The sequence below is a fragment of the Onychomys torridus genome, chromosome 1, assembly GCF_903995425.1.
Source record: "Onychomys torridus chromosome 1, mOncTor1.1, whole genome shotgun sequence".
Classification (NCBI taxonomy): domain Eukaryota; kingdom Metazoa; phylum Chordata; class Mammalia; order Rodentia; family Cricetidae; genus Onychomys; species Onychomys torridus.
In genome coordinates, this window is record NC_050443.1 from 24214633 (window position 1) to 24225879 (window position 11247).

At 38.1% G+C, this 11247-nt stretch overlaps 1 protein-coding gene across 1 annotated transcript in view; it reads left to right on the forward strand.

The window, feature by feature from the left end:
* The window catches only part of Uri1 (URI1 prefoldin like chaperone), a 58781-nt gene extending 49024 nt beyond the window's left edge, over positions 1-9757 (forward strand). Inside the window, exons 7-11 of the mRNA XM_036191943.1 lie at positions 1381-1549; positions 3267-3633; positions 5139-5278; positions 6005-6245; positions 8066-9757. Of these exons, the coding sequence (XP_036047836.1) occupies positions 1381-1549; positions 3267-3633; positions 5139-5278; positions 6005-6245; positions 8066-8248 (1100 nt within the window). The 3' untranslated portion in view covers positions 8249-9757. The remainder of the gene's footprint in view (positions 1-1380; positions 1550-3266; positions 3634-5138; positions 5279-6004; positions 6246-8065) is intronic.
* Positions 9758-11247: the final 1490 nt, after the last annotated feature.

The following is an 11247-nucleotide window of genomic DNA, read 5'->3' on the forward strand; positions in this document are numbered from 1 at the left end:
CCAAGTGCTGGGATTACAGGCGTGTGCCACCACCACCCAGCGACAGTGTTTTTGAAGAATGATTATCAATGTGTTTTAGCCTGTGCTTCTCAGTACCTACAGTGGTTTTGCACAGGCCATGCATGTGAGCATCCGGTAAAACATCTTTGCAAGGATATGTTGCAAGTTTGGGATTATCTTGTGAAGACGGTGGCTCCTTCTCCAGTTGTTCTGTAGTAAGATCCTGAATAGTTTAAGATGTAATTTGCAGCTGTAGGATTTATTTTTTCAAGTTCACACTGTTTGAAAGAAGAGATACCAACAGAAACCACATTCCAGCCACAGTCTTCATAAAGTGAAGTAGAGGAAGCAGATATCAGAGCACAGAAAGACAAGAATTTTGTTTGAGTGACCAATGAGGAATTATATGTGTTACAAGTCTGCAACATAAACATTGTCACCACTGTAGAGTTAGTACTGCCCTCAGAATGAGGCAGTCACACATAATTTTGATGTTTTTAAGTTTAGAAAACTTCAGATAAGTCTGACACTGGTGTTTAATCCCCATACTTGGGAGGCAGAGGTAGGCAGATCTGTGAGTTTGAGGCCACCCTGGTTTACATAGCGAATTCCAGGACAGCCAGGACTACACATTGAGACCCTGTCTTCAAAACAAACAAACAAAGGAAAACTTCAAGTCTAATATGTGTCACCTTTTACATAAAGGTTTATTTGTTATTTGAGATGGAAATTTGTAGGATAGAGTTGAGGTCATCTGGTAGAACAATTTCTCATAACAGATAGTACTTTAGACTTTACATTACTGCCTTCAAAATTTTAATTTGCTTTATTAAGAAAAATCTACTTTTAAATGAAAAGCAGATAGTTTTGTGTTCGTTCATATTTGATCTACTGTCCCCACATGACAGTTGCAAATAAAATAAAACAATTTAAAAAACAGCATTGTTCATATATAAAATTATAACAGAACTTTCCGGAGATTAGCTTCTATCAATTCCTCCTGGGGTATGCATTCTTGGCAGTGCCTTAATGTTTGAAGTAACTTACGGCAGTGTGTTTCTTATCACTCTAGTAAATGGAGTCTCTTGACTTAGGATGGTAAATGGATATTACTTGGGTGGAATTTTGCATTGAACCAGTGTGAATCTTGACTTTGTGCTTGTGTGGTGTTGAAGTCCCAGAGCAGCTCCTTATACTCCCTAAGGTGTGTGCACTTCTCTGAACTGCCTGATTGAGCAGGTTCAGGAGGCTGAGCTGCACTTGTGAAGTGCTTCCTCTTTTTCAACACTTCCTTTCTTCAAAAGAAGGTCTTACCAGCTCTAGACTTTGACTTTCTCATGTAGACTACTAACAGTTGTGTCTTTTTTCTTTTTTAAATAGGAAAACAACGAATTGCTCATAAACCTCATTCCAAACCAAAAACTTCAGATATTTTTGAAACAGATTTTGAAAATGATATAAAACCCAAGGATTTGCTTGCTGATGAGGAACTATGGGCTCGACTTGAAGAGCTGGAGAGACAAGAAGAATTGCTGGGTGAACTTGATAGGTGCTTAATGGCATATTGTTTTCTCAAGAGAATATGTACTTTCCCTCATTTATAAGATAGTGTGTGCTCATTGAAGAAAGTGCAGAAGACCATAGACCTATCAGCAGTACTTCTGTCCTTGGATGATTATTATTCTTGTAGAATATTTCTTTTTAGGAAAGCACATTGCTGTTCTTACACACTCTTACACTGAAAACCATATTCTCTGTGTTCCTCAGATCTTACCAATGATATATAATGAAGTAATTATACTTGATAACGAGTAATTGAATTAAATACTAACAAAAAATTTGAAGTCCACCAAATTTTATTTTTTGAGGTGCTGGGGATTGAACGAATGCCTCTATCCTGTAAGACAAGCATTCTGCACTGCCACAGCCCCTACTCCTAAATAACAAATTTTAAGTGATATAATTTTATATTGTTCTCAAGATAATGCTCTGTCCTTCGGTGACTTGTTAAAAAGAAAAATTGGCTTTGGATTTAAATTTGATGCTGTAAAATGTTTGTCCTTGCATTTCATTTATAAACTTTCTGTTTATTGAGCTGGCAATTTGTAACCTGGACAGGTAGTTCTGTGTATGAGCTTCACCAAATTGCTATTTGAAATACACATTAGCACTCACTTAGAATTGTCAGAGTGTTATATGAAGTTTGCTACTACAGAAGTTCCTATATTATTTTTCTTAAATGATATACCATATGTAGTAATTAGTTTCTGTGAAAAATAGGACACAAAAAACTTCCCCTATTGTTCCACCTACGAATTGTTATGTCCTTTTGATCACTGGTATTAGTTCATTTTTTAAAACCAGTGCTGGATTTAGGAGTCTTAGTCATGATTCTCTCTATTTTTGCATGATGTCATTTCATTTCTGTTGCAATTTTAGTTTGGTTATTTTTGTAAGGTCTTCAGATCCTTTATGGAATAAAGCGTGATAAATGTGCATTTGTGTGTAAATATATGTTCATGTGCATATGTAAAAATCCTTTATTTTGAAAAATTCTGGTACACACTATTAAAAGATTTCTGAGGCCAAAAATAAAAAATAATAGTATGTTTGGGGCATAGGGGTTTGGGGCATTAATTTCTGGTCTTAAAAATAGAACACCTATTTTTAAAAATTACTCTTTTAGTTTAAGAGGCTTTATTACAGATTTATATATGGGAACTTAAAAGAGAGACAGAAGTATGTGTATGTGGATAGAACACTAAGCAAACTTGTGTGTAGCAGGAATGGTCTCAGGAAACAGGGTAGATACCCTCTTACAAATTTCTTTTTCTTCCTCTCCTCCTCTCCTCTCCTCTCCTCCTCCCTTCCCCTCCTTTTCTTTCCCCTCCCCTGCCTTCGCTTTCTTGCTTTCTTTCTCTCTCCCTTTTTTTCTTTCTGTTTTTTTTTTTTTTTTGAGACAGGATTTCTCTGTGTAGTCCTGGCTGTCCTGGAACTCACTTTGTAGACCAGGTTGGTCTTGAACTCGGAGATCAGCCTACCCCTGCTTCCCTAGTGCTGGGATTAAAGATGTGCACCACCACAACCATATTTCTTAATTATATTATATTCATACTACATCAGGCCAATGTCCAGAGATAAAGTATACATGTCCTGAGAGTTCTTATGTTTGAGTAGCAACAGTATGTTGAGGGGTGTAAGAACCTTGCTTCTGTTAATTCTCTGTATTTGTTTGATCTTACTAATTCTCTGATTTCTTCACCTAGTAAGCCTGATACTGTGATTGCAAATGGAGAAGACACAGTATCTTCTGAGGAGGAAAAGGAAGATCACGGCACAGATGTGAATGTGGTACCTCCAGTGACAGACTCCTTTGTCCCTGGCAGATGTTGTATGCAAGCTCAAAATGCAGGACTCCCTAATGGTCAAGCCAGTAATCATTTGAATTGTTCAGTGAATGGTTCAAATTCTTACCATAGCAATGAAGAAGATGAAGATGATGATGATGAAGATGCTGCTGCTGCTGTTACTGATGATGGTGATGAGGATGATGATAATGAAAGTGACCACACTATTTCAGCAGATAATTCTGTACCAACAATATATTTCTCTCATACTGTTGAACCTAAAAGGGTGTGTATACTTAACTTTGTTGTCCTTAAACATCATCTATGTTGTATTTTAAAGAGAAAAACATTAACAGTAATTAAGATTGTTAATACTGCCAAACAGGAAAAAGCATGTTTTCCTCTTGTCTGACCAGTGCACCTAATAGAAAAAGAAAAGAGTAGTTAGCTGATGGTGGTCACACTAAACTTGAATGAAGTGACTGTGACTCACCTGCCCTTATTCCAGGGTTCTCTTAAGATTAAATTGTGATCATTTGGTTTACTTTGGGATCTGAAAATGGCTATAAGATTAGTTATTTATTTTATTTAGTTTTTTTTTTTTTTTTTTTAAACACCAGGTTGTTTTATGTGGGTGTCAAGTGAGTACTAGTATCCTGAGCAACAAGAAAAATTTTGGGGAGGGGGAATGAAAACTTGATCTTTTTTTTTGACAAATTAAATATAGATGTGTAATAATGGTTTAGAATTTTATTATTTTGAAGCTGAGATTGACTGTAGAGATCTTGTGATCCATTGTTTTCAAACTTTGTTTTAGTACCAGAAGCCTTTGTTCTTCCATACCTAACTGTAGAAGCCCAATATTTAAAATAGTTGAAAATGAACTAGCTGTGGATGAAGGGTAGGTACTGCCAGTCCACCCTCGTCCATTTCCTCTGCTCTGTGCATTGTGCTGAAGGGCCTGAGGTATGTGCTTTAGGGATCTGAAGGCCTATAAGGTAGAGCTGGTCAGCAGCAAGCGGCCTCACCACTGGTCAGTAGGATAGTCTGCAGTATCTGATTATTATGTAAAGAGACATCTTAATGTTTACTTGATATTTCCTAAGCTTTAGTTATCCCTGCCCTATTAAAAAGTGAAATAATTATGTGTATTTTTTTCCTTAATTCTAATTAAGCTAAAGGGTTTTTGGAATTGGGAAGAATAGTTGAAACTGAAGCGTTGTTAATTTTTTTCCTCCAGGCTTTTAATTTTTCTTAATTTCATTAGATAGAGCCAAACACACACAGTACTCATAGAAGGACTGTTACAGAAAGCGATATAAATTGCAGGTCAGCACAAGAGAGTAGCTTTCGGTCTTGAGTAAGTTTAGCTTTTTCTAAGTCTGATTTGTTTTCTGAACTTAGTGGTATTTAAGCAGTTCAGACAGTTAGGCGTTGTCTGCGGTTGTACTTGTGACTCAGGCTAGGATCACATGGATTAAGACACAAATGCATTTATAAGGGGAAGGCAGGGAAGATGAAGCTTATAATCAGTATAGAATTTAGTTTAAATGTATTTTGCTTTGCATACAATAGTAAAGACACTGGTGATAGAATAGGCTGTTAAAGAAGATGGTGGTGGTGTAGAAATGTGACAAAAGAGTCAGACCTGGTCACATACATAATTTCAGTGCCAGATAATTTCAGCTGTGTCTCTTGCTGATAACTATAACAGTTTATTTGTTTTAATGTGGGACTGGATTTTTTTCTGAAAGTTTTTGATTTTTTCTTTTTCTTATGAATCAATTTTAGGTTCGAATAAATACTGGGAAAAATACTACTTTAAAATTCAGTGAAAAGAAAGAGGAAGCCAAACGGAAACGAAAGAGCAGTGCTGGCAGCCATGCTACCCATGAGCTGCCTGCAATCAGGAGCCCTGCTGATATTTACAGGTGAGTAATGGTTCTGGGTGGTCTGTGGACCTTTCCTTCTTTTTCCAGTTTGCAGGAGGCTGCTTACTAGGAGGTTCTCACCAAAGAGTGAGGTGGTCTGCTAGCTCCACTTAGAGATTAAGAGACCCAAGTACCACATGCCACATGAACTGCTGGCGTGCTGGATGTTTCTTCCTCATAGTCCTCTTCATATATCAGGAGAATTGGAGGCTGGTGTTCCCTGTAGAACTTGCCTGCCACAACTGTCATAAGCTTGCCCTATATTTGTACATGTCAGAACGGGGAGCCGCTTGAAAACACCTACCATTATGACCCATATTGGCAAACTGGTGAAAATTCCTGATGTTTTGAAGTAGGTGTGTATAAAATTTTTGGCAAATCAAGCTGTTTTCACCTGAAACGTATTTATAAGTAACTCACTGTATTTTATTGGGCCCCAAACTCATCTTCGAAAGTAATATAAGGTACATTCTGTGAAGTTGCAAACTTACTTTGAATGTGACATTTTAGCAAGAAAATTCAATTGGATTTGGTGAGACATGTGTGACTCTAGCACTTGGGAAGTGGAGGTGGCAGAATTAGCCTCGGCTACATGAGACCCTGTCTCAAACAAATAGCCTCAAAAAACAAATCTTAGAAAATCTGTAGAAAAAAATTAAGAAGTCTTTGTGAAGATCCTGTCAGTTATAAGCCCTTGAAGTGAAGTGAGTTTCTGGACTGCTGCAGGGTCTTTGTGGATGTTGTGAATGGAGAGTATGTCCCTCGGAAGTCAATCCTGAAGTCTCGCAGCAGAGAGAACAGTGTCTGCAGTGACACAAGCGAGAGCAGTGCTGCTGATGTGGACGACCGGCGAGGTGTTCCACGGAGCACCAGCTGGGAGGAGGCCTCGTGCGCTGATGCCAGTGGGAGCACTCTGGAAGAACTCCAAGAACACCATCCCAAGAAGCTTTTGCCCTCAGTGACTGAGGTCTGTGTCTTAATTCTATGTTTTCTATCTTACAGGCCTATTCTTTGTGGTTTATTCTAATAATTCAGAGGAGATCCCATTAATCCTCAGCTTGTGTGTGTGTGTGTGTGTGTGTGTGTGTGTGTGTGTGTGTTTTCAGGCACATTTTTAAGATAATATGAAGGCTCCATGCTCATCATGACATGGAGTGTCTAGAAGTTAATGTTCTGAGCTTACCAGCTTGACCTCAAATGCTGTGAGGAAGGTGCATTCTGTATGGTGGGATAAGGTAAGAACAGTGGGGTGGAGAGAAGTAAAGCAACAGAAAGTCTGACTTAAAGAGAGTACAGGAGAGCCTGTGGGATAGCTCCATGGCTAAAGGTGCCTGCTGCTGCCCTCCTGATGAACCTGAGTGTAATCTTAAGGACCCATATGGAAGGAAATAATCAACCCCCACAAGCAGTCCTCTGACCTGGACGTGTACATTGTGGCAGACACACAGTTTTAGAAAAAAAAAAAAAAAAAAAGTGTAGGAAGAAATGGGCTACTTGAGCCAAAGTGCCAAAGAGCTGACTGACAGTTGTTTCTAAACTAAGTGATGATATGTTGTTTAAGTTTTCAACACTTGGTAGACAAAACTAGGTAAAATGTACTCAGAACTTTATCTGTCAGTTTTTAAAGTTTTTAGTTTTTGCTTAAGTTCTTAGCAAGGGAGAGGTTCTAAATAAAAGGTAGTTTTTAAAAAGTGACTCCTTGGTCTTCATTTTTTCTCGATATAAAAAGACACAGCATGACATTCTGCGATTTCTGTGTCACTAGTCTCCTTCCAGTTGAACATCGTTGATTTTTATTAGATGCAGTTCCACGAGCACTTGGCCACAGTGAAAGAGCACGTTTGATCCCCCCACATACCTTTTTTTTTTTTGCTGACACATCTAATTTGTGACATTGGATTGTTTATCCTAGAATTTTGAAAGTTGTTCTGATTCACATTAGTCTCAGCACCTTTGTTTTTTAGGTTTTACTGATCTCCTTCAAAAAATGGAGGCAAAGTGCAATAAAGAACTTGAAAACTTGTATAAATAAGACCCACAGGAGAAATATCAGCATTGGTGAAATGAAACTTTTGACTGTCAGGCAGCAGGGAGGCATGGGAGCCTGGATAGAAGCCCCATTTACACCCTTGTAACTTCTGTGTTTAGTAGATATTTCACAGAGAGCTGGAGATGATGAAGTGTGTTTTTGGGGAGACTTTTATTTGTCATTTTGTGTTTTCCCAGACAAAAGATATGCTTTACATTTTTTTTCCTCTCTGTCTTTTTTTTTTTTTTTTTTTTTTGGTGGGGGGAGACAGGGTCTCTCTGTGTAGCGCTGGTTGGCCTCAAACTTACAGAGGTCCTTCTGCCTGATTCTGCCTCCTTAGTGCTGAGATTAAAGGCATGATCCACCACGCCCAGCTTACATTTTGTTTTGTTGTGTGTCCATCATAAAAAATTCTGTGTATTTGATAGTGTAATTAAGAAAAATAATGTTAACCTGGGCGGTGGTGGCACATACCTTTAATCCCATGCAGGTGTATCTCCAAGTTTGAGGCCAGCCTGGTCTACAGAGTGAGTTGAGTTCCAGGACAGCCAGGGCTACAGAGAGAGACCCTGTCTCAAAAAGCAAACAAACAAAAAAAGAGAAGAAAAATGTATCTGAGCAGTCAGCATTTTGATGTTTATAATCCAGAATTCTTTTTACTTTAGTTTTAATTAAAAAAAAAAAGTCTTGCTAATGGAGGGTCAAGATTTTTGTGTGCATTTTATTTATATTTAATACCATACATTTTCGTCTTATAGGCTTTTTCTGGAACTGTAATAGAAAAAGAATTTTCATCACCCTCCTTCGCACCGTACTCAGCCATTGCTCATCATGCCCTACCCACTATTCCAGAGCGAAAAGAAGTTCTGTCAGAAGCACCGGAAGACTCTGCAAAGAGGGTTTCCAAGTTCAAAGCTGCCAGATTGCAGCAGAGAAACTAGAGAGGGAATGGCCTTCACCTACAGCTCAAGTTTCATTTTAGCAAATTCGGCCCTTGGAGTTGGAAAGATGTCTTGCGTCACTTGGCAACAGTTCTCTCACCTTTATCAGTGGCATTTAAAAAGTCAAAGTAAATGTTTGAATACTGTAATATTCTGCTGGCTTTGTTAATTCTCTGAATACTGTCTAATTGGCCTTAAGATACAGTAGTAGCATTTCGATTTACTTTTCAAAGCATACTGTCATGCATTGTTTTTGTGTTTCCAACTAAAATCAGGCAGTTTTGTACCAGCTGTGATGTTGTGCTTGCCATATGGACTGTGTTAAAGAAACTTTTAAATTTTCAAATAGATTCAACAATTATATTACTTGCTTTCACATTTTAAAGGCACTTTAAAAAAAATCTACATCTCTTGTAGGTTTCACAGCTAGGTGGTTCTTTGAAAAACTTCCTTTGAATGTCAGACTGTAATGTTTAAGGCAAGAAGCTACACAAACCCTATGGGAAATTTTGACTAGAAGAATAACTTTTTCTTTCTTTTTATTTTGCAAGTAAAATTTTTATGAAACTTTGTTTCTAAAATGTTGTGAACTTGCTGGTTTAGAATTGTGTATGAAAATGTCTTTGATTTGTGTGTATACTTATACAGACCACACCACAAATTTCTTGAGTTCAAGTCCCACAAGCACCTTTTTTCCCCCTGTGCATACAGTCTTTACTGGGATTATCCTTTGGGAGAGAAAAGTTTGTCAGATGCTTTAAAAAAATAGATTTTTTTTAAATAAAGATTTTTTAAATGTTTCAATCTTCCTCATATTTCCATTCTTCAAGGCTGCTTTGCTACCAGTTTAAAAAAAAAGTGAAATATTATATTTACTTGTAGCCAAACGCCTTAATGAGACATTCAGTCTCAGATTGACCATTACAGTGCAAGTGTTGATCATTAGCTTGATGCCTGCTAAAATGTAGCTTTTAAAAAGCATTCCATATTAGTACTAAACTAAGCCATCAACCCCAGTCCACCCTCTATTCATGGCTAAATACTTAAAGGTTATTTATAGCTTCTTTAATGAATTCTTGCTTAAACAAAGTGAAATTATGTCCTAGAAAAGTCCAAGCTGTAACTAGAGCAGTGCAAGAGTTTTTTGAAATATGTATTTTAATGATAAAGGGGTGAGCTTGAATCTGTTAGTGGATAATTTAGAACAGAGACTGAATTGAAAGACTGCCTAAAAATATAATAGATCTGTTTTTCTAGCCAGTGTTGATCATCTGTACACATATTTTGTACTTAATGATTTTTCCTTTCTGATCACCCAACTCCCAAACCAAACTATCACATCACACCCACTCCAGGAGCACCCTGTTCCTCCTTCTTAGCTGCCATTTATGGGAGGCTTTCTGTGCTGACCTCCAGGTACAAGCAAGCCTCCTTGTAGGACTGTTGTATCTTTAGACATGTAACTTCAAGTGTGCTGTCATTAAATAACTTTCCATGTTCATGAACTTACTTTGAGCCTGCTTTCATGTATTTGTGTTGCTTTTTTTCAAATAGCTTCCCCCCTTGTAGAATGCCGTGATGGTAGAAGCAAAGAAAACATGTCCAGCAATATGTTTGTGTTTTCTGCTGAAGACCCAAATGAAATAGTATGTTTCATAGAGTCAGTCTTAAAACTTTTAAACTGTAACTCGAAACTATACTTTCATTTGTATGAATGTAAAACTTTTCCTGAGGCAGGACCCCACTGGGTTGCACTGGTTGGCTTGAACTTGATGTCCTCCTCTCCCGGGTCCAGGGCCTGAGACCATAGGCTTGCATCAAGCTAAGTTCTTTCAGGTCTCGAGTATGTTTGCTCTTAAACATCCAAACGTTACATACTTACCTTCTGATTTTTCTCCTGTCCCAGACTAAGAATGAGCTTCTCCAAAGAGCCCTCATTCCTAAAATAGTGGTGCCTAGAGACCAACAGCTACTTACATGTGTTTGTCAGTGCTTAGCCTATCCAGCGGGCAGAGCTGTGTGTATGTGTACTCCAACAGATACACATTAATGTCTGAGTCTATTAAAACTGTACCTTAATACTGAGACTTGATTCTAACCTGAGACCACATGATCCATTGGATTATCTATGTTTGTGATGTCTTTTTCCACCATCAGCTAGTCTGACAGTTATGCACACTTGTCTGTGAAGCACACTAAAGCGGTCTGAGTAGTGCTTGTTTGTATTCCTGGGAGAAACACACTGTGTTCCATTGTGTGCAGTTTCTTATTGTAGGAGTCATGAAACCAGTGCCCAAAGTTCCATTGATTGGTTCTGTGTGTTCCCTTTCCGCTTTCATCACCTTCACTAGGATTGTGTTGCCCCTTGGGTTGATTTGTTGCTCTTTGTATTTTACTGTGGCTTCATTCCACATCCCGGCTGGATTAATGGTTTATCTGGGAGGCATGTAAAAGGTCTGTGAAAGTTAATGTGATTCTGAGTCAGAGCTGAGTGAGATATATCAGAGAAGTGTCACTCATTCTTCTACTCTCCCACTCACGAATTCTTCCTTTTACACTGCCATGAGATGGTGAGGAGCCAGTCTCACTGAAATTCTGTTTCTTCTGCCCAGGTTTCCATCTTCTGACTGTAAGTAGCTTATACTTTCAGTTTCTGATTCAAGCTTTATTTCTTGTGCACAAATAGCAGGTGTGTGTGTGTGTGTGTGTGTGTGTGTGTGTGTGTGTGTGTGTGTGTTTATATGTCTATGTTAGGTTTCTCAGTGTTAGGCAAAAAAGTCACGAACAAGGACAAACTGATATGGCTTATTTGATGTTAGACTAGACAGAATAAAGTGTTGCTATAAACTCAGGATTTTTGGTATATGCAGGTTTTTTTAATATGCTCATGGTTGTACTTACATGAAGGATGGCATTCTCCAGTGCACATTTTTCTAGTGAATAATTATGTGTTTGTAATCTCTGTATTGGTTCCTAGAGCTCAGAGCTTATTTTGCACA